A 19,888-nucleotide genomic window follows, 5' to 3' on the forward strand; every position below is an offset into this window, starting at 1 on the left:
TAAGTGTAGGACTGAGTAAATATACTTGGTTAGGTCGGACAAAACTACAAAGCTTCCTGCGTCCCTTTGCGTGATGGAAAAAGAGGGCACGAGGAGGTCTTTGTGTACTACGGTGTAAGGAACTGACCTTGGCCGATTCAACAGCATGAGTTCAAAATGCAGCTGAGGTGTGTGAGACTGTTTGTGTGAGTCCGCATGGCAGTCTGCATGACTGCACCCCTGACTGGCATGAATGATAATGGGCACAGTAATCACTCCCCTAGGGAAGCGGAGACTGTGGGTGTTTGTCTGTGTGTGTCAGGGGAGAGGGTAGGGGCACCGGGGCCCAGACAATCAGCACCTCCCACCCTAAGCCCCCCACTGTAGTGCCCAGTACAAAAACAAGGGTCTATATAAACCACACACACACACACACACACACACACACACACACACACACACACACACACACACACACACACACACACACACACACACACACACACACACACACACACACACACACACACGGGACAGAGTTGGCACGGAGCCGATTTGAGACACACATAATGGTGGCTGGGACAAAATAGGAGTGATCTGGTCTGGCTGGATAGAGGGGCTCCAATGTTGTTGGTGCACTGCCACAAACAACAACCTACAAAGCAAGAAGCTCCTCTTGGTGCTAGTCTAACTGACTCATATGTCAGAACAAGCGAGCGAAAGCTGCAACCTGACAAAAACACAAACTTGTATATTGTCTAAAAACGTTTAGGGACCACCAGAGTGTTTAAAATGATCTCAGTGAAAATGCCACAACTACAATTATAAAATGACTGAAAGCAAAAGACAAATTAAAATGTATTACTGTTGATCTCAAACATTACCATTACTCAACCCAGTTTGGAAATTGTGTCCAGATGTGTTGGTCATGAGCTGTAACATTTAATTACAATCTGGGATGTGTACCTGCTCTCAAACACTTCATTGTGAAGATAGTTCTCGAAGGTCTTGCGGTATTCTATCTCCTCCTGCTCCTTCTTCAGCTCGCTGTCTGTCTTGGGGCAGGCGCAGCACCTTCCCCCCGAGGTGGGCTCATCTGTGTGGTTCCACTTCTGCTCATCGTCGCTGTCCAGGTGGGTCGGGGTACGTGACGGCAGCTTCATTCCTGGGCAGGTGAAACAGGGGTGAGGCCAGCTCATGTGTTTGCAAACAGTCCCGTGGGCGAACTCAAATGGGGCAACCTGTGGATACTAACCTTGTAGGCAGTAGTCGAACTTGTAGAGGTCGCTGTCCTCAGCCTGCTTACGACAGATGACGCGGTAGTGTGTGATGTTGCCATTGGGGCTGGTGGGAGGCTTCCACTTCAGGATGATCTGAGAGGAAGAGTTGGAGGAGGAGATGGGATCCAGAGGCACAGAGGGCTCTGTGGGGGATGGAGGAGGACATTGAGAGAATAGTCAGAACTGCACTGGTAATGTACGACCTTAAAGCCACCAGTTCCCTGTCCTTCATCATCAAGCCTTTGTCTACAGGAAAAATATTAAGAGTACTTTTAAGGCAAGAGAGTCCAACAATTGCGATTTTTTCATCATCCAAGTGTAAAGTCAATATATTCTCTAATCAGTTAAGCAGTCTCCATGAAATATCCAACGTCCTGGACAAGCGAAGTCTCTAAAAACATATTTTCCTTATATGTGGGTATTCTTTTTAGGAGAGTAACTCACTGGTGGCATTGGTGCGGATGTAGATGATCTCGCTCTTGGCTCCATGAACCTGGTGCTCGTCAGATGCAGACAGTTGGGTTTTGACCATAATGGCGTACTGGGTCCATGGCTTCAACGGTCGGATCAGGTGCCCCGGATCATCCGCCTTCTTGCTGTCCGTGGAACGAGATGGAGGATCAACATCGGCAATCGCCCAGCTGTTAGAGCCACAGGCGTCCTGCCCATCAAACTCTGTCACATTCTTATATGGCCTGGAGCAGATGGAAAGGAGGAGATCAGGAAAAACACGAATCAACAGGTGCAAATTAACTGTGAGAAGTATCATTGGAGCTTAATGAGCAAGTTAAGACAATGCAAGGCAACTGTTATTTATATATTTACATCAAAGGGCACACAACAACAACTGACATAAGATTATATTAAATAAAATATACTGGAGAGCCAAACCAACAGTAGAAATAGCAAACAACAGCTGCATGTCATCGGCATATAAATGACAACATATGTATCGATTTAAATGCCTGATACCCCCTGAGAAAATCTTAGTTTCAGTAGATTCAAAGCTACTGAGAAACACAGGATGCCCTATCATTGAAATAGGGGGGAAACCAGCTAAGAGCAGGACCTGTTAGACCAACTAAATCTGGTTGTCTCTTGATTAAAATATTATGATCGACAGCATCAAAGGCAGCAATGAGATCAAGCAAGGCTGCTCATTTTGACTAACTGCTGTAATTTTATTTTGTAATTAACTTTGGTATGTTTTGTGCCATGGTACGAAAAATCACATGGTTTCTTGTAGATACTTACGCCTCTTTGTAGAGAACCATAAAGCCCAGCAGGTCTCTGAAGTCTAAAGGCCAGAAGGGCTCCCACTTCAGCATTATCATAGTTGATGTGGTCTTGATCACTGTGAATTTCAGCAGCTTGGTCTCACCTAAGGGATGAAACAGAAGATGTTCAGCACATGGGTTTGGTAAAAGAGGAAATGAACAGTGCAAAACACTCCACGGAAACAAACACACCATAATGGTAAACTTCAAATCATCAGCATTCCATATAGTAAGGAAGTCCTGATGAGTTTTGAGTCCTTTACTGTTGAGTGTCTGCCAATATTAAGTCCAGATATTTATATTTTTCTAAATAAAATGTAGCTGCATAATGTGTTTAGCCTGAAGATGGCCTATATTAAAATGAGTAAACGATGTTGATATGTTTGACGGCTTAAATTCTGCATTAATAATCTATTGCTGCATTTAAAACCTCTTTCCCATGTTTCTACAGGCTTATGGTTTTATATATATATATATTCCTGTAATACTGTGTATATTGTTCCTGAAGGAAAGCTTGCTCTCAATTTATATATAGTATTTTATTTCATTCAACACTTGGCTGCTATTATTTGTTCAAGCTTCTCTGCTGTTCATTTACTGACAGCAGTGTGCATTAGCAGTGCGTTGCCATACATAGCAGTGCACTACAATACATTCAGCAAGTAGATGATAAATGATGCATGAACTCTCATACCTTAAGAGTTAAAAAAGGAAATGTTAAAGTAGTAAAAACAAAATCAAAAGTAACGGAACAAAATGTACGGTACTGGAATTATTGTACTGAAAGCACAAACATATCAAGAGCTGATTTAGAACAATTTATTTATACAATAAATAAATGTAATCAGAAAGGTGAGTATCGATTTCACAATCTCATGTCGGACATTCTGGCTTTCTTACAAGAGGCTTGGTCCCCGTTGGTGCGTACAGCGATGTCATTCTTTTGGTTGCGCTCCTTGGTTCCCGTTACCTCTTCCATTTTTCTGATTTCAGACATGCAGAGTTTGGAGTTGTAGTGGAAGAACGTACGACCACGTTGGATGGTGAGATTGTGCTTGGACCAATCCCACAGCTCACGCAGGTTCTGGTTGTCCAGTGCGTAGAAAGCATAGATACTAAAAGAGACAGAAGAGAGACAGAAATTTAAATGTAGGACACAAATTAAATAAGTTAAATTGATAAACCTGGAGAGGAGAGGAGTGGAAAGAGGAGAAGACTTACTCTCCCTCAAGATGCTCCCCCCTAATGACACGTAGTTTGCGGAGGAAAGAGAGGGAGACCAGGGCGTAGGCTCTGCGAACAGTCAGGTAGCCTGTGATCTCCTCAATCTGGCCCAAACTAGCCTCCAACTCAGCTGCAATGTTATCTGTAAGGAAATGGTCACACAGTTTAACACACTGTATGGCTAGAAGTCAGAGAGACACACACAGACTGAGCAATGAAGGGAGGAGGAGACAGACATAGTGTGAGAACCAGAGCCTCCACAGGAAGCCCAGCAGGAGGTGAGGTGTAGTAGTACTCACTCCCTCCTCGAATCTTGATGATCATGTTGCCGTGGAGAACAGTGCAGCCTCTCAAAGCCTGCGCTGAAGTTACAGAGTCAATCGTCTTATTTCCCACGCACAGTTTAGGACAAAGGCCTGCACATGGCAAACAGGTCAACCTACACAGAGAGAAACATGCACACAGATTAGGACCATCAACACAACATCAACATCCTAATGACTGAGGGTGTGTGTCTTGAACAAAACAACATCATGTGTACATCAATGTGTTGTTTAATTCAGTAACTACAGGCTGATAGGGGTTTGCCATCAATACAGACGAGTGAGGACATTACATGTATCTAATCAAGATGGCATTATTGTGGTAGACACATTCCAAAGCTATGAAACAACAAGAGCTATCAACAATCATTTCTAACATGCCACACTTAGTGTGACGTTAATATTGCAGAGCAATGCCATAAGTGAAGGCAAACAACAAGAGAGAGGAGAATAAACAAATACCATGAATGTTTCTGTGTGTGGATATCAGAAATGGAATGATGCAGGACTGAATGGTATGAGGCAGGAATGCTCAGTGACATACTGGTGTGGTGTGGGTTGGGACCGGGGATGACAATGCATTTTCAAACAACAAGGCGGAATCTGTTCAGTTGAATGTAACTGATATACATTTCCTCTAGTCTCTAAACTCTATTCTGATCTTTATATGCAGGCAGCTGTCTGGCTTTATATTCAAGTTTGTGTTATGCTCATTCTTGTTTTTACTTTACTTATCTTTCTATTCTCTGCCTTCTTAATATAATACATATCCTTATTAAAAACTAATAAGCAAAGTGGTAGCTAGATTTATGAAATTTGTGCTAAAACAACTAACTTTAAAGTGACAAAGCTGCTTAAATATGAACAATAGTGAGTGGAAAGGTTTCTTAAACTGATAAGCTCAAATAAGAGAAAATAAAACAGACTGATCACACAGCTGATGTATTCAGAGGTGAATTTGTATAATTCTCTCAATTAATTTGATATGTCCCATAATGAATCTATAGGCTTTTAGGAGTGGAATTAGATGAGACAATCTCTCATCCACATCTGAGCCTCCTTCATTTTTATTAGCACTGGGGGATGGAGGAGAGAGCTTTCTCATCCTTTGCTTCAATTACTTCTGTTGCACATATAACACACAAACACACAAATTAATGCACAAACACAGAGCACAATAACAGACAACAAAAACAACATGACTGAAACACCAGCTGCAGTTGCCAACAGACATTCCTCTGTTTCTCTCCCTCTCTCTCAGCTCTATGAGTGGCGTCCTCTCCCAGCAAACCTGTGCTTGGGCACGTAATCACATACACACTGAGCAATGAGGCCTTGATAGTGCTGCCTTTCAGGAAACTCATTCACAAAAGGAAGGCCTTGTCTAGCGAGCAACCGGGTACACGACACACAGAGAAAAGGGACCCGACACTTCATTCACAAATTTTTTTGAAGCCCTCTCAAAAGAAAATAATCCCTCTCTTTAATTCCACTTCCAGCCTTGACATCCCTAACCACAAAGGTCTGCCTAAGACATGAACTTTTTTTTTTTTGGTCGGCTACCTCAACCCTCAACATATCGCTCCCAACACCACTTTTTAAAGCAGTGCCTGTGCCTGGGGAACAGCTAACAAAGGATGCTGTTGTTCACTGCGAGGACCATGCAAGCTCTGCATGAACTGCCATTTGTAAGCTCAACCTGATTTAATTCTATGTTTATGCAACTCTTATTATAATCCCCCCTCTCCAGGAAACACACACACACTCACACACTCACACACAGTTTTACCCGAACTATGCCCCTTCTTTTCCCCCCAAGCAGCCAGGCTGTGCTATAGGTACCGTTCACTACATGAAACACTGAGTCCCGGGGGAGCTGTTTGGGTCCTTGCCTGGCTTTTCCTGCGCATCCTGAGAGAGCTAAATGACCCCATACACACCTGGCCTATCCTAGTTTCCATCTTATCAAGCTCTTAATAAATTACATCAATCTGAGGCCATATCATTGTTTCCCCTCTATGACTTCTGAGTGAGTGGAAACACACTGTAATGATCTCTCCATAACAACAGCGAGAAGAAAATCTCGAGGATATTTTGTGTCTGTCTTGCTCCCACATGGAAAATCATATATTCAGCTTCTCAAAAGTAATGCTCTAGTTGCAGTGTAGAAAGACAGAATGTTTTGGGCCGTTGTACTGAAAAACACAGACACACAGGCAGACAGGCTTGGTTCAACGGCAGCTCTTAAAGGGACAGTGTTTATCTGTCCGGCTGAACTCCGTGACTTGGGCTCCAGGGTCTGCTAGAACCATCTAGAACAGAAGCCGCAGCTGACGCTCGGGTTTGGTTTTGGGCCGAGTCCTGGCGCAACCAGACCAAGTGCACTCACACACAAACACGCACACATACTGCCGTACTACTGTGCTGTTACAGCATCCAGGAAAGATGAGAAAGCCCTTCTCAGTGAATGTTAGTGACGGCAAGAGAGCACAGCTACCTGTCTATAGAGGATACAGCGTACCTGCTTATGTATAAGCATGTGTAAAAACATGTTTTTTATCATGAAATGGTTCAAAAATATGTAAGGCTGTTCACCTGACTGTTCCTTTGTCAGAATAATAAGACAGTTTTTATGTTATTGTGACATCTGATTTCTTACAGGTCCAGTGTATAGGAGGGTCTATTGGCAGAAATGGAATATATTCATAGGTATGTTTTCATTACTGTATAATCACCTGAATATAAGAATCAGTATGTTTTTGTTACATTAGAATGAGATGTTTTTATCTTTTATCCACAGGTTGCTTTCAATGGAGTCCGCCACGTTGAGCTGTCATGTTTCTACAGTATCCCAAAAGGGACAAACCAAACACTGGCTCTAAATAGGGGCGTTCGCATTTTGTTTCGTGGCCACTGTAGTTTCTCCTTCGTGCTTCTTTAAAATGTTTTAATCATTGTATACTTTATATACTAAATATCCAGACTAACATTATAGATACTGAAATCTGTATAATACTATAGAAGGATGCCAAAGGGAGGTAGGATTTTATTGGCGTCACAGAAAACCATGATGCAAACCCTTGGGCCTCCTTTTCCCCTGCTCTGGAACATCCCTACTCCCCTTGTCAATCCTCATTGGTGTGTGTGTGTACGAATATGCACAATGTGTGCTGTCTGCCTGACTGTCTGGGCGTGTGTGTGTGTGTGTGTGTGTGTGTGTGTGTGTGTGTGTGTGTGTGTCTGTCTGGGTGTAGCTTCTGCCAGGCTAAGCCACTGTGATGACGCTTGTTCTTGCTATAACTAAACCATAGCAGCAAAACAGACACACTGAGGACCCTGATGTTGCAACTGCAACAGAATCCCAATGAAAAGTAAAGTCTGGTTTATCACATGATGTGTGCACACGTACATCTATATGCAAGCACGTGCATAAGAAACACACACACACACACACACACACACACACACACACACACACACACACACAAAAGATGCCATTCTGCCTTATGCCTCAGGGTGTATGACTGAGACTTAAAGCAATGTTCTTTTCGGTCTAAGCACCTGATAATCCCTGGAGGCTGGAAGCATGCAAGGGAAAGTCAATCGCTCTCTAACACACATACAAGACACATTTGGAGAAAGTCATGTTGGGTGAAATGTCCTTACCATTTCCACTGGGTGTGCTAAAGCTCTGTGCATGTGAGTGTGTGTTATTTACCTAATAAACATATCTATATATACATATACACCTCTCTTTATCTGGACGCAGTGGACATTTCCCTCAGCCTGCACCTGGAAAAAGTAACCTGACCAAACACTTTACTGGGAACGAGCTAATGTAGTCACAAACACGTTCTGCACACAGGAGCACTCAAACGCATGTACGCGCAAGCACATACACATGTATACAAAAAAACATGCACATGCACGTATGCAGGTATACCAGAAACACACAAACACCATCAATCATCCAGCCACCTGCGGCTTCAAGCGACGTAGACATCTCCAGCACACAACCTGCTCTTATTAGAACAAACTCAGAGAAATACACCTCTCTGTGCTTCTTTTTCACTCACTGTCTTTATTCCTTCTCTTCTTCTATAACTTTATCTGTCGTTACACCAGCAAAAAGTGGTCCCACACTTAAGTAAAGACTTTTGTTTTAGCTTAAATATACAAGACGACTACTTGGAATGTGACTTGGCATTTGATATTGTTTTTAACTTAACTGGCAGCTCCCTTGATAGCTGTTTTGTCAGATTCGCCCAGCCACAAACAGACAACAAGAGTATTATATCCATCACCTTTCTACTGGAAAATATTTTTTTCCCGATTGCCCAAAAACCTACGTATGAGTTTTGAAAGCAGGCAAACAGGAGCGGTTTCAAAACACATACTTGGCCTCAAAACAAATACGTGTCCTCTTCCTTTAGCAACAGCAACTGACGCTAAATGAGGAATCCAGTGATGTTCCTCTACTCCCGTTTACTACAAGTAAGAATGCTAAATAAGGTCATGCCCTCGCTTGTTGCACACACAGACAAAGCTGTGCGATAAACAGGACCAGGTGAGGTCCAGACAGTTTTTTGAGGTCACTTTTTTTTTTCAAGGCTCATGGCTGACTCTTCTATTCGGGGTAATTTGCAATAAGATAAGAAGTTCAGTGTGCTTAAGGACAAATGTCTTTGCAGGAATTTGAACCTTTGATCTTTCACCTGTGTGACACCACCTAGCTTAAACACTGAGCTATACTGCTACTACAGAGGACCTATATACCTAAAGCCTTCTTCATGCAGCCATAAATGCCTGTGTCTCTGTCAGTGTACATGTTTGTTATCCTAACTGGGTTTAAAGACATCCACCAAATCCTCACTATCAATCAACAATTCTTATTTCTAATTTGCTTTTATTTCACATGAAATAACATCATGTGAACCACTCAACCAGACTAAGTAAATAGGTCCCAGACAGAGTATAAAGTTGAGCCTACTGAATAATCCTTTCAATAGGAAAATAATTGGCTATAAAGGGTGCATTATTTCACTCTAGTGCACCCTTGTATGCTGTTTCTACTAAACGCTTTAGCATGATTAGAAATGTTGCTCCAATGCTGACAAAATGTGTTTTTTGTATGCAACACCAGACCCATTTTACGTAAATTAGGTTTATGCATTTTAATCTGCATATGAAAACTGCTGTGGACAATTATTTGTTCTTTTATGTCAGTTTGGTCAGGCTTTGACTTGATGCAGCTGTGTAATCACTGAGAACAGAATGTGATGGAGGCTGTGAAAACACCAGGCACTCATTTACGGCAAATCAGATTAGAGGACTTATTCACATATGAAATTATGTAGTCTCATACCCATATGGCCACTTTGTATTTGGTGCTGCTGAGTAACTTATCATACCAATATTAAAGGACAGAGTTATCAGCTTTTGTTTATGCATATAGTATGCTGCTTATTTTGTGATGCATAAAACTAAGTTTCAACTAAAATGAGAATACTGTTTGAGTTTTTATAAACTGAGGGTTGAGATGTAATGTCTGTCACAGCTAAACAGGACTGCTTATGTTTGACAACGACGGAAAACACAGAAGCAGGTGATGTTTTGCCTTTTTCTTTGCACCTCTACAATGTCTCATAGTAATTTGTCCTCAGCAGCCCAGCGCCTCCTCCACAGAGGAGAGGAGACTTTCCATAGTGGAAAAAAGACTTCTGCCTTTATGTTTGATCAACTTCCAAACACCAACATCTCTTGTGTGCAAATGAGTGTGTTTAGTGACCACAATCCACTTGTTCTGCTGCAGTCACAGGGGCATGATTTGTTGTGGGTGACAATCACATCTCTGATCACGTAATGATGGCCACCATCAATAACACGGCAGTGTTTATGGTGGCACGAGTGTGTGTGTGTGTGTGTGTGTGTGTGTGTGTGTGTCTGTGTGTGTGAGCCAGACGTACGTAGTGGAGTTGATAGTGGTGTATCCAGAGGGACACTCTGGAATACAGGCCCCGTTGTGGATGACATATTCGTAGCAGCCCGACTCTCGGTCCTGGTTTAACTTCTTACTCTGCTTACACTGGTTGTGGAGCTCCTGGATTTAAAAACAAGGACAACACATTTGAGAGATAAATGTTTGCAATGGGTTTCCTATGTCTAAATGGGTGCAAAATATTACATGAGTTAACCTTAAGAATTCCAGTTATTACCAACCTGGCAGAAGTTGAAGCTGACGCAGCGCCAGCCCCTGAAGACATAGAATCCAGGAGGACACTTTTCCATACAGGTATTCCCATGTTGGAGGTTCCGGCAGGCCACACAGCTACTTGCATTACCTGGCTCAGAACAGCCACCCAGGCACTGGTCATGGCAACACTGGCCCTGGAGGCTACAGGCACTATGCTTACAGTTGTCCAAGCACACTGAGGAAAGAGAGAAGAAGAAGAGTAAAGGGACAGAGGTGGTTAATATCAGGTTTGATACAGGTTGACTCAGTCATGTTTTATTTAGGCCTCAACTAGTATCACCATTAAGACAATGTTTATAACCAGCCCTGGTTGAGATGGCATTTGGAGACGAGTGGGAGAGCAGTGGGACTTATCCAAAGTTCACCAAAACACACAAATACCCTGCAGAGCAAAGCAAAACAAAAACAAAATACCAAACATAAACAGCACGGGGCTGCATGTAGGCAGGGATATTTCTCTCTGTCTCTGTCACTCCGTCTAGCATTTAACGACTCACAAAACATTAAAACAAGAAGGGGCGGAGCGAACAAAATCCTGTGGTCAAAATGGCCACCAAGTGGTGGTTTGCTCTGATCTGAGAGCAGCAAGGGAACCACATCCATGTTTGGTAGTAGTAGGTACACACACATGAACATGGCTGCATGAACTATAAACAGGTGTTCTCCGCTAGGCCTTGTGGTTCCTTGTTACAATATAATATAGGAAGATGTACTATCATAATCATGACTCAATGATCTAAAACTCGAAAAACCTGGAAAAGATCAAACAAATGTCAATACAATAAATAAGAAGATATACACACTTATCAGTGATCTCCTCGCTGGGTGATGGTATACACACTTGTCTGAGCCCCTGTAGATTAACAAAGCATGAACCTAACTATCCTAAGGTAGTGTTACAAGTAACACAATGTTGTATAAACAAGTTGGGTTACTGTATTGTTATGTATTGTATTCTGTGGTTATGTTATACTAAAGATACACACACACTAACACAGCTAATTAAGAGATTTAAACTTAATTTGCACAAAAGCACATAATAGACAAACACTAATTAGCATTCAAGACTACAATCAGACAAGCTCCAGCTGTAATATGCAATTGGACAACCACTGATTGCCCACCTAGAATCCATGAGGGAGTGAGTGTCCACAATTTATGTCTGATGGCCAAGAGCGGCGGGCTGCAGCGCCATAGAAACAACCTTAATTGCTAATAGGCTGAACATTATATGTCATTGGCTCATGTCAAGTTTCATTTGACCTATTGGAAAACAGCATTTAGTGAAAAAGCCTGAGTGTCAACTGTGATTGGATTAGCAGTCAGGTTTGACCTGTGCCCTGTAATGATCTAATAAACTAGCTGTTATTGCCTTGCCTGAGAGAGACTCATTAGATCTCACCTTATACCAGGCACTGACCTTTTTACCAACTGCTAATAAAGACTGGGTGCAAACAGGATAGGAAATCGCCATACGTCACTGGTGCGTAAGAGTTTACTGAGGCAGTTTATTTTAGTCTAGCATCTACTTTGTCAGGTAAATAACATCAACCAGTCGTCTCAAGTGAAATACTGGCAGATAAAATGTCTAAGCTGTATAGATTTATCAGCCACTCGCACCTTTAGGCAACATACGTTTCTTGTGTTGTTTTTTTATATAAGTGTTTCGGTCCTTCAATTTCCTTTGGAATCCACTAGAGAAAAACAGCAAAATATCTAGGCCATATCTGACCTCCGACTGGGTTTCCTGTCCACGACCCTGTGTGTTAATCACCGTCTCTCACCATGTTTCTCACTATACTGTCAGCTTTGATATCATGTGCTAACTGAACCAAAGAGCGGCGGGGCAAGAAACAGATCTAGGTCAAGTAACAAACATTTTATGAAATTATTTGACCCCTGCTTTGGGGTTTATAGGTGAGAATTTACAGCATCAAGAAAAGGAAGATTCTGCATTAGAGAGTATTTTGATCAGCTCCCATGATATTGGAGTTATCCCGACTCTAAACAAAGCAAAAAAATAAAAAATAGACCACTGTCATTGTTCCTTAGCAGCTACAAAACTGGCAGAAACAATGTTTAAAGCAGTGCATCACACTGTTAGCTTAAAAGTGCAATGGGGGGCACTATATGCCAGCCTTTGTGGGATGCCACCTCTGTGAGGACATCATATGAGCTCTCACTGCCAAGGATACAGCTAGGACCCCCTCTGCATGGGAGGGCTGCCCATTGTGCTGCCTGAGTAAAAGCAGAAAGGACAGACTGGGTTGTGGCAGGGGAAGAGGAGGGGTGAGAAAATAAGGTTAAAGAAAAGAACAATGACGAAAGGGACAGGGGGTCAAAACCGCGGAGAGGGGGAATGACTAATGTAGAAAAAACATAATCTCCGACCTTCTGGGGTAGTTCATACAGGGGTCGCTCCATTACATTTTCTTTACTATGAGCTAGTAAACCCACTACTGCACACAGTCGTCTCTGACCCAGAGAGAAAAATGCATAGCTCTTCCCCAGCCCTCCCCCTCTGTCTGTCTGCTGTGTGTGTACATGCTGTGACCACGGCATCACATAACAGAGCAGGGAGGGCTGAGACAGCTAGCAGATCCAGATCCAGATCCAGCCTAGGATCCATGTCGGATTACCGCTCCAGCTCCAGATCCACCCTCAGCTTCAGCCAATGTGTTTGCTGACTGGGGGAGGCAGCCATTCAATGGCCTCTTCCATGTCGGGGAGGAGAGACGCCCAGGGTTAACCCTGGCCTTGCTGGGGCAGACAGGGGGCAGACGCAGCCAAGTAGCCAGCATGCCAGAGAAGACGAATCTACTGCCGCTGCGTTGGGTGAATTAAAACGAGCTTAAGAGTGAAGCTGGGCCAAAACAGAGAGAGGTAGTGCTAGTAACTCAGCTTGAGAAATGTGCAATAAATCAATGCTCTACCCTGGCATTTTATTTTTTCTTTCAGTTATTTTCTTTATTGATCTGAGGTGTATTTACCCTTTTCCTCTCCTGTTTCTATCTGATCCCAGCACAGAGGTCTCAGCAGGGAGAACTACAGTAGCAGAACAGCACTACTGCAGCAGCATTATTCCACATTCTGCTCACGCTAGCGCCGAGCTACACAAGCTAGCTGCTATGCCAAACATGCATCCAGTCAGCTTCACTCATTCATTCATCCCCTCCTCCTCCTCCTCCTACTCCACTGTCCTCTTCTCTATCCCTCCTATCTGCCACAGCCTCACCCTGCCCTGCACCACTATCTATCTCTCTATCTGCCTGCCTCCCTTTCTAGGCCACTCAGCCCCTCCCACTTTCATTCATACAACGCCTTGTTTTGTTTTCATGCTGGCTGGATGGGGGGATGGAGGGACAGAGGCATGGATGGAGGGATGATTTCACTCATGCTTCAACAACAAGAGGAGGAGGAGGAGGAGGAGGAGCAGGCAGTAGCATCCTGGAGAGCTTATCTCTCATTAAGCTGAACACACACACACACACACACATAAACCTCACTGTGTCATTCAGTAATTTTCTTGCCGCCTCCCTACACACACACACACACACACACACACACACACACACACACACACACACACACACACACACACACACACACACACACACACACAAACACACAAACACACACACAAACACACACACACACACTTCCAGTAAGGGTTTTAAATGCAAACTCTGATCAAAGGTGTGTTGTGTTTACCTTTCATTTGGCCATGGCAGTAAAGAGCCCTGCTCAGTCCCCAGGGAAGGAACATGGGAGAAGCTGGGCAGCCAATAGCGTGCAGCCACACATGGCAACACTTCCTGCTCTTTACACATAAAACCTCCCCTTTAATTGGCAGTGTTGTCTACAGGCAAAGTGCTGGGAACAATAACAAACACGTTTCTACCCCAGAGCCATTAACTCAGGAGAACACACACACACACTCATCTACCCTCTAACACACACACACACACACACACACACACACACACACACACACACACACACACACACACAGCTGCAGGATTCACGTTTACTATATTTGGCCACGGTGGGAGTCCTAAGCTTCAAAAGCTTTGCTATAAATGCTTCGAGTGATCTGATGTAAGACATTCACCCTGAGAGAGGAGAGGAGAGCGATGGGGGGAGGGGAAAGAGTGTAAACAAAAACACACCGATTGCCGGGAGGGAGAGAGTGATACTGTCATCAGAAGCGTCAATATACAAGCGCACAAGTACACAAACACAAATACACACTAAGCGAAGGCAAAGGTCTGTTTGTGTTCACCGTGATGGCCAAAAAGGAGAGTAACAGAGGAGGGGGTGTGGAGGGGGAATAAAGTAAGCTGAAGAGACGGAGAGGGATAAAGATTTTTTACACGTGGATGCAAAACTTTAACTTTTATCCAGCTAATAGTCCTCACAGGATGTTAAAAGATATATTAGCTTAATGTTTAATCCCTTCATTACCTTTCTGTATCAAATTCATGTACAGAGAAAAAAAGCCTCTTCCCATTGTCATAAGCCCCACCCATTCCATGACTAGTGGCCAAAGTCAGAGATGCAGGTAATGTCTGGTGTCCTCCTCATACTCCAAAAATACCATTAGCCATATGTAGCTATTTAAAATCCACCAAGAGCCAAATAAAACTAGACAATGCAAAATAAATTGCAGTGGGATTTCTGGCCAAAAATGAGGGTTGGGCACTGAGCTGCACTGCTGGATGGACAGCCAGCAACTGAACTGCATTGCTTCACGCGTAGCTGAAGGCGGAACAGTATTTCTTGATAAATGGCTGGGAGATAAAGTGCACTGTGGGCCTAACTTTGTATGAAGGAGCAGCTGAAGGAGTATGAGGAGTTGGAATAATTGGAAAGGGATAAAAGGGGGCGAAATGTGATGATGTGATTCAAAGTCTTCTATAGTTTTAGAATTTTAACTCTAACTTTAACTCTGCTATTGTACATAAATATTTGATATCATACCTTTTACTTTTTTTTTAAAATGGATGTGAAAATTTTTTGTCAGTTTAATACGGTGCAAGCTGGTAGTTGGAGAGAATGACTATGATTTTGTGACTTATTACCATAAACCTTTACTACCCTACCAGTGATAGTAATTTTTTGATTTTATATGCACTTAATATGTGCAAATGTTTTCCAACCAGCATTAAAAAGGGTGAAAAGAGAAGTAAACAGCCATATCCTTCCTTTCCCTCTCTGCAACAGCCACTCCCTCCCAGGGTTATTGACACACAGATAAAGAGCCGCCATTATGTAAGCAACTTTCCAAACACAGGAACCTGAGAGGTGTATATGAGTTTATGAATGTGTATCCGTGTGTCTATGTCAAACCAGACACCGGGTCTTAAATATCCAGTCACGCTTAACAACATCTCAATGGCAACATAAATGTGACAGTTTGGCCTGTGATTCTAAAAAAGCTTTCCTGGGAACAAGATTTAAATGAGTTCTTGGGAATTGCTGCCAATCAGTGTTTCCTCAGAAGTGGCTCTTCTGTGTATCACTACTAATAAATTAAAGTAAATACAGAGATTACAGTCAAGAATAACAAACTGAAAGTGGAGTATCACCACATCTCCTCCCATTCTATCAGCTCTATTTATATAATCCTGCGGAGCTGTCACCAAGACAATGACAACCATGACACCATGTGATGTCTCTTTACAGTGTGTGTGACTCACTCACTGCAGCCTGAATCTAAAACGGTGTTTGGATGTAAATGTTTGGACAAGACATTTATGCGCGTCCACAGGGTCTTATGCAGACCCGGTTTGTGCAGGGACTCATGTCCCACTCATCACTCAGTAATGAGATTGGGTGGTTTACCAGGCCAAGATGTTTATTGCTCTGTTTCACATCCCCGGGTCACGGTGGCTTTATCGACCACATTGTGTATCGCAGGTGGTAACAATGTCAAACAGTTCATCTGTGTCAGAATTTGAAAATAAGTTATTTCTGCTGAGCTTAGTCCAGGATGGATGTAATTAGAGCATCAATTTCACAAGAACCTTCAGTATTAACGACATCCAGGGAGGAAAAAGACACAGCAACCTGACAACAGATTTTCCATCGTTTCAAAGTATGTATGTGTGTGTGTGTGTGTGTGTGTGTGTGTGTGTGTGTGTGTGTGTGTGTGTCTGTCCTATTGGTTAAATGACCCAACTAAATTGGGTTACTAATGGTTAGAATTGGCTGAGAGAGAACAGGGCTTGTCTCTCTCTCACACACACGCACAGAGTACATGCAGCAGTCTCTATTCAGTGTTGCTCCTTGTTAGTGTTACACTACCTTTGGTTCACTTCAAGCTAGCAAACCTCCCTCATCCACACAGTCAGTGACACAACAAAATTATAATTTATTTTGTCTGTCGGGGATGACCTTATCACCTAACTTATTTAGCTAATTCCTGTTCTGTTTACAGGTCTAATGTGCCACCAATTACATTACAATTCATCGAGATATCACTCAGTACAGTTTTTTCGGTCTCTGTCACACATATGCACACAATCACACCCCTTCCACATATCTGCATACCTGCCTCAACACGTCTAGTTGTTCACTTACATAAACAGTAGCATTCTGTCACTCTTCCCATATTAAAGGAAGAAGGCCTGTTCATGTTAGTAACAAGGCTCTGAAATGCACACAATCTAAAATGAAATCATTATATTCATTGCCGTCAACAGTCCTTAAAATGACAAGACTACATTAAAAATAGACCAATATCACAACAAGCCAACAGTGCTACATAAGGGCCTGGATGGTTGTTAGGAGTAACCCTGTTAACAAACCTGCAGTGTCCACGGTGGAATGGGTATACATGCTCTGCATCACCAGTGTCTTGCTTCATAATCTAGAGTCATGCACACTCTCATGTAACAGGTTCCTACTATGCCCACTTTCTACTGCTGCTGCTAAGGTTAAAGCTTGATCAGATTAACTAGAGTTTTCTTGCTTTGCTGAAGGACAATTCAAAAGTAGTTGCTGAGGGAGCAGAGACCTTTCTTTCTTTTCACTCGGGGAACCCAAACTTGCTGTCTTTACACACTTTACTGTCTCATGATTCAAGTCAGCAACATTTGGATGATCAGATCACAAGCAACCTTCTGTGATCTCTAGTCTGCCACTGTCCTGTCAGTGCTGTAGGTGCACCCAATAATACATTTTAAGCATTACTTTTTTTGTTATTTCCCATACACACTGGTAATTTCTTAACACATGATGTAAATGATTGTAAACAGGAATAAATGGTGCAGATAAACATTTTCCTTCTCTTCAAATGTAGGACTGTACTGAATGTCTTTTTATTTTTTATTTTAAAGCTTCAATTCAGAGTTTGAATGACGCTTCTAATGTCTCATCATATTTGAAGATGTTATAACCCTGAAAAAAAAAATCCTCAATTAATTAAATTATAAATAAATAAAGTGATTAAATGTAATAGTTGAGTTAGTCTTTTTGGTTAAGTAAAGGCAGAATGAGTATGATTTGAGGTTGCTCTTTGTAAACACACGATTCAAAGCTGGAGTTGAAGAGAGAATGAGTGACCTGGAGGAGATGGAGCGCCATTAGCGAAGAACAAAGCAGTAAATCAGACAGATAAAAAAATATTCTTTGATAGTTTCACAGCGGTTACATTAAAAAATCCCTCTGCAAAAACAGCCGAAGCCATGCTTCATTCTGTCCGCTGTGGTTGCATGTGTGTGTAGCTCAGCCCCGCCTTCGGTCAAACAGACCTGCAGCTTGTGACAGAGAGTAGAGAGACGGAGACAGCCGTGTATGTTTGACCTCAGACCCTGCATGCTGCAGGATAAATAGACATGCATTAAGAAAAAAAAAAACCTGTGCAGCCCTGTTACATCCCTATAGATTACCGCCCTCAGAAACGCTGCAGGAGGCAGGTTGCTCTGCAGGCCATAAACCTGTCTATCATATCTACAAAATTTTAGGTGCACCAATGCAACCAATGAAATTGTGTAGTCGTACTTAGTCGATTTTTGGTCACATGTACGCCCAAAATTGCCGCACCCTGGAGCCCTGCCTGTTCAGTAATATCTGTCCATAAATAAGCAAAAATAACTTATTTTATATGTAAGGTTAGTTATGAATACTAAGTTTGATGTAGGGTCAACAGGCAAGTATGAACTCACATCAACACACACAGATATGTAGACAAACACAATGAAAGAGTGAATCTGGCTTAATAAGCATGGTTTTGCTCCCTCCTTTGTCTGTCTGTTCATTGATTTCCTTGTCTGTGTCTTCCTGTGTGCTGGCCAGCCCTGCTGGCCCATCTTGTTACCATGGAGATGAGTCCAGACATAGACTGTCTGCAGTAATTAGCTGCATGCTCCCAACAGGCATTTCCTTAGATTCCCCTCTAGTCATCATTTGTGTCTTGTCGTTTCATCGTAAAGCAACACTCTCTCCATCTCCCTGTCTCTTTAAGCTTTGCACTCTTCTCTTCTCTCCCTGACTTATTCCCCTCTGTTGTCTCCTGTTGTCTCCTCCTCTTGACCCTTCTTTGCTTGTTTCCCCTCTCATCCCCCCCGTCCCGCCCAGCCGTAGTGTCTGGCCCCAGGTGACAAATCTGCTCCTCCAGAAAGCCACAGCCACTAGATCTCATTACAGACGCTCAAGATGGAGCTACAATCAATACGATGGTCCACCTCGCCACTCCCTTATTCTTCTTTCCTCCAACAAATCCGTCCTTACTACCCCCCCTCCTTCCTTCCTATCCCCGTCTCTGTTACATCCCTCTGTTCACTGCCACATTTGTGCCCTCCCTTACCCCCTCTATCCTTCTTCACTTCCCCCCTCCGTGCCACATCTTTAATTTTGTCGTACTGCAACCAGCCGCAGCATTTGCTGCTGGCTGCACCTGTTTTGACATCAAGGCGCCAACATGAAATACAGACGCACAAAGACAAGCTGGGACCACATGCGCACATACATTTATATACACGCCGCTGCAGTCAACGCAAATTCTCTCTCTCCCACACACACACGAAGCCAAAAGTAGACAAAAATAGTCAGACATAACTGAGATCAACATATAGTTCTCTCTCTCAAACACATACACACATACACACATACAGTGAGGTCCAGCAGGTTTTGCTGACTGGACAGTTTGGTGACAGTGAGAAGGTGATGGAGAGAGGCAGCGGGTGAACATCCATCTAGCGCGCAAGACACCTGCATCACCAGCCTCATGATTTTCCTTCATATCACCAACAGTGAGAATCACTCATACACACACACACACACACACACACACACACACACACACACACACACACACACACACACACACACACACACACACACACACACACACACACACACACACACACACACACACACACACACACACACACACACACACAACAGAGCAGGCAGGAGTCTCTTCATAACGAAAAACCCGTTAGCCAGTCAACAAAAGGCGAGTACCATGCTCAGGCTGCTGTCTGACCCAGTGGTCACTCTTTCTGTCTTCTCTAAAGACTTTGTTCATTGAGCCTGTGATTCATTGAT

General features: G+C 43.0%; 1 protein-coding gene across 1 annotated transcript in view; it reads right to left on the bottom strand.

Annotated features, from left to right (window-relative positions):
• insrb (insulin receptor b) overlaps nucleotides 1–19,888 on the bottom strand; it is an 82,670-nt gene that overhangs the window by 16,482 nt on the left and 46,300 nt on the right. The window contains exons 3-11 of the mRNA XM_051376639.1: nucleotides 10,303–10,511; nucleotides 10,050–10,183; nucleotides 4,060–4,199; nucleotides 3,758–3,902; nucleotides 3,437–3,651; nucleotides 2,514–2,640; nucleotides 1,704–1,954; nucleotides 1,235–1,402; nucleotides 946–1,144 (exon numbers count right to left, since the gene is read on the bottom strand). Coding sequence (XP_051232599.1) covers nucleotides 946–1,144; nucleotides 1,235–1,402; nucleotides 1,704–1,954; nucleotides 2,514–2,640; nucleotides 3,437–3,651; nucleotides 3,758–3,902; nucleotides 4,060–4,199; nucleotides 10,050–10,183; nucleotides 10,303–10,511 — 1,588 coding nt within the window. The remainder of the gene's footprint in view (nucleotides 1–945; nucleotides 1,145–1,234; nucleotides 1,403–1,703; nucleotides 1,955–2,513; nucleotides 2,641–3,436; nucleotides 3,652–3,757; nucleotides 3,903–4,059; nucleotides 4,200–10,049; nucleotides 10,184–10,302; nucleotides 10,512–19,888) is intronic.

This window comes from Dicentrarchus labrax, unplaced genomic scaffold (genome assembly GCF_905237075.1).
Source record: "Dicentrarchus labrax unplaced genomic scaffold, dlabrax2021, whole genome shotgun sequence".
NCBI lineage: Eukaryota > Metazoa > Chordata > Actinopteri > Moronidae > Dicentrarchus > Dicentrarchus labrax.